This window comes from Pelmatolapia mariae, linkage group LG20 (assembly GCF_036321145.2).
Source record: "Pelmatolapia mariae isolate MD_Pm_ZW linkage group LG20, Pm_UMD_F_2, whole genome shotgun sequence".
NCBI classification, from domain to species: Eukaryota; Metazoa; Chordata; class Actinopteri; order Cichliformes; family Cichlidae; genus Pelmatolapia; species Pelmatolapia mariae.
The window spans coordinates 22,596,154-22,599,020 of NC_086244.1; the positions used below are offsets into that span (position 1 = coordinate 22,596,154).

Consider the following 2,867-nt stretch of genomic DNA (forward strand, 5'->3'; position numbering starts at 1 on the left):
CAGAGACAGGTCCTGGGTGCCCCGGGCGGCTCTTGCGTACTTCCCTTCAGCGCCACCGACCCCACTGCGTGCCAAACAGGCCCCACCAGCCCCACTGAGCTCGTTTAGACCCATCTCTTCATGTCAAAGGCTTGAAATGCAAGAACAGAAAAATGCCAACTCATTTTTTGCGGGGTGAGTGGGGGGTTCAACTCAGAGGGTAAGAAGTAGAGATAATTTTAGCAGCGTGATAGGTTTTTTTTTTCTTTTTCACATATAAAATTTGTCTGTGGCTACAATGCACCGTTATTCTCCCATTTGTTTGCCTTGAAAAATAGATGCGTTAAAAGTGTGTCAGTTTTTTCAAGGTTTCCTAAAAAACGCGGCATTGTGTCCGGAACGTAAATATAAACAGAATGCATTTGAAAATGAAATTTTAAATTAAGTAAAGTGTGTATTTTTACACTGCCTGAAGTTTTAATATCATGTCAGCGGTGTGTCTCGTGTAAAACTGTTTTAAAGCTGTGGCGTTGTTGTTGAAATAAAGCAAACCGAGTCCGAGCATAGATATGTGTTTTAATTATAAAGACATATAAACAATATATGAAATCCATGTTGCAACACAACCAAAACGCTTCTTCAGTTGATAGGCTGTAGTCATATAACCATTAAGATAACCGGGCTTGAAGCAAGTGATTTTTTTAAGTTGTACAATACAATCATGAGAGATGTGCAGTAACGTAAAATAAAAACAAACCTGTCAACACATGGTATCAGAAAATATCAGTCAGAATCACATAAGGTTGTGTTTTTTTCCTCCCACATAGCATCATATAGCCAGTCAGGGGAAGCCTTAATTGCGGTTTCAAATCTAAATGTTGTAGCATTGGGTCCCGTTTCCTCGTTTCGTGTTGTTGTTACTGAATGTTGCATAGATTACAAATGAGCTGATAACAAAAGTTTTCTCAAATTTACCCAAATTTGGACATGGCCTGTAAGTGTTTGTAAAGTACAAGCGACAAAGTAACAGGGACGTCATCCTATAAGAAGGCCTAAGCAGTTCAGTTTCTATGTAGCGTCAGTTAAATCTGGATGAAACATTGCAATATGCTCACTTAACCATATCTTAAGATTATGCATTAGACTAAAATCGTTTCTTTTTTTTTTCTTCTTTTTTTTCTCCACAGAATGGTTTTAAAATAACTAGGGTGGGTGAGAGACCGACACGGGTGCAGTATAGGTAGGCTAAAAGTTCAGGAAAGAGAGTTAAAGCAAATCAAGGCTTGTCGTTACAGTGTTTGAAGAGACTCGACGGTGCCCCAGAGTAAGTAGTGCACTTCTCGGCACAGGTGGCGAGTGCGGAACCCGAGAAGGGGTATACGGCAGCCTGTCCAAAGGGTGCCAGGGCGGTGGGGATCGGTGAAGTTATGGTCTGTCCTTGGTTCAGATACGCCACCAGCCGCCTCATCTCCTCCAGAGCCTGCGCCTGCATGAGGATGTAGTTCTTGGCCAGGAGGAGAGTGGCTATTTTGGAGAGTTTTCTCACCGAGGGGCTGTGGGCGTAGGGAATAACGGCGCGCAGGCCGTCCAGCGCGTCGTTCAGGTCGTGCATCCTCCTTCTCTCGCGGGCGTTGATGCTGAGCCGCAGGGACCGTTGCTCCTTGGTCTTCTTGGCGAGGGCCCCTCCGGGCTTGTCGTCCCCAAATGACGAGCCCCTTTTCCGGGACTCCAGCGAGTCAAAGCCATCCTCATCGTCGCTCGTGTGTTCCCCGCCGCTCTCGTTGGACTTCGCGGTCTGCCCGGAGAGGAAATCAGTGGCAGGTGTAAGCGGGTACCGGCCGGGGCTTCCAGCACCATGGCCAGCGCCAAACCCGAAGGCTGACTGCCCGTAGCGCTGCGTCAGGTCGAGGAGCGCGTCGTTGCTGATGGACTTGAGCAGATTCTCTTCGTTGACATTCATTTTCTCTTCCAGAGCAGGTTTTGACCAGGAAAAGTCTACCGCGCTTCCTTTATCCTTATCCTTTATCCTAGCTTTTGTTTTGGAAACTGTAGCGTGTTCTCGCGTAGTTCTCTCCAAGAGTTGCTGTTTCCAAGGAGTTCCTCTCCTTCTTCACTCCTTTCCTCTGTCAGTGCAGTGACTCTTCAAGAAGGAGGCTGTGAATCTGAAGCTTCTACATGCATTCACCTCCTCTGTACACTGCGCTCCCCCCTTGTTGCGCGCATAGCCCACGTTCAACAACACTTCTCTAACTGTGCTCGTTGAGACCGGAGCGCTCGTGTCCCTTTCGTACGGTCGGTTTCCTCTCGCGCGTCTTTCTTGCCCTCCCTCGCCTTGGGCAGATTGTGACTGGCGCTCTGCCCTGCTTGCAAGTTAGTAGGAGCACGAGGCCCGTCGGGATTATCTGCCCGTCCAATCAGGGGGGCGTTTTAATTAACTCAGGAAGAGCGCAGGTCTGCTCCCAATTTCAATCACAAAGCGATAAATGCAACACAAACTGACACAGCCGCGTGTATGCCGGCACTCTCCACGAATAAATACACATTTAACAAAACTGTTCTTTCCGATACTTTAAATAAACTTGAAGTTGGAGATATTTGTAGGATTTTTTTGTTTTTTGTTTAGGCATTTAAAATGCATAAATGAAGAAGAGCTCAAGCCTTAACAAACGACTAGGTCGTTGGAGAAAAAGGACTCATCTATCTGAAGAAGTCTAGATCAGAAACATAGTGAGGGATCAGGTGAAGGACATTTTGTGAGGTTTGGGAATGTGACCTCCAGGTTCGAGCGTTTTGCTTTTTGAAGTGAATGTGATAGATAGACAAACTGACAGTGCAGTGACAGTTTTGGGCATCAGTTTCAATTGTGCAGCCTTCTCTGATTGATAGCC

At 46.4% G+C, this 2,867-nt stretch overlaps 1 protein-coding gene across 1 annotated transcript; it reads right to left on the reverse strand.

Moving 5' to 3' along the window:
- Nucleotides 1–541: 541 nt before the first annotated feature.
- On the reverse strand, nt 542–2,336 carry bhlhe23 (basic helix-loop-helix family, member e23). Its single transcript, XM_063465283.1, has one exon. The coding sequence runs from the start codon at nt 1,937–1,939 to the stop codon at nt 1,256–1,258; it is 684 nt and encodes a 227-aa protein (XP_063321353.1). The 5' UTR covers nt 1,940–2,336; the 3' UTR covers nt 542–1,255.
- Nucleotides 2,337–2,867: the final 531 nt, after the last annotated feature.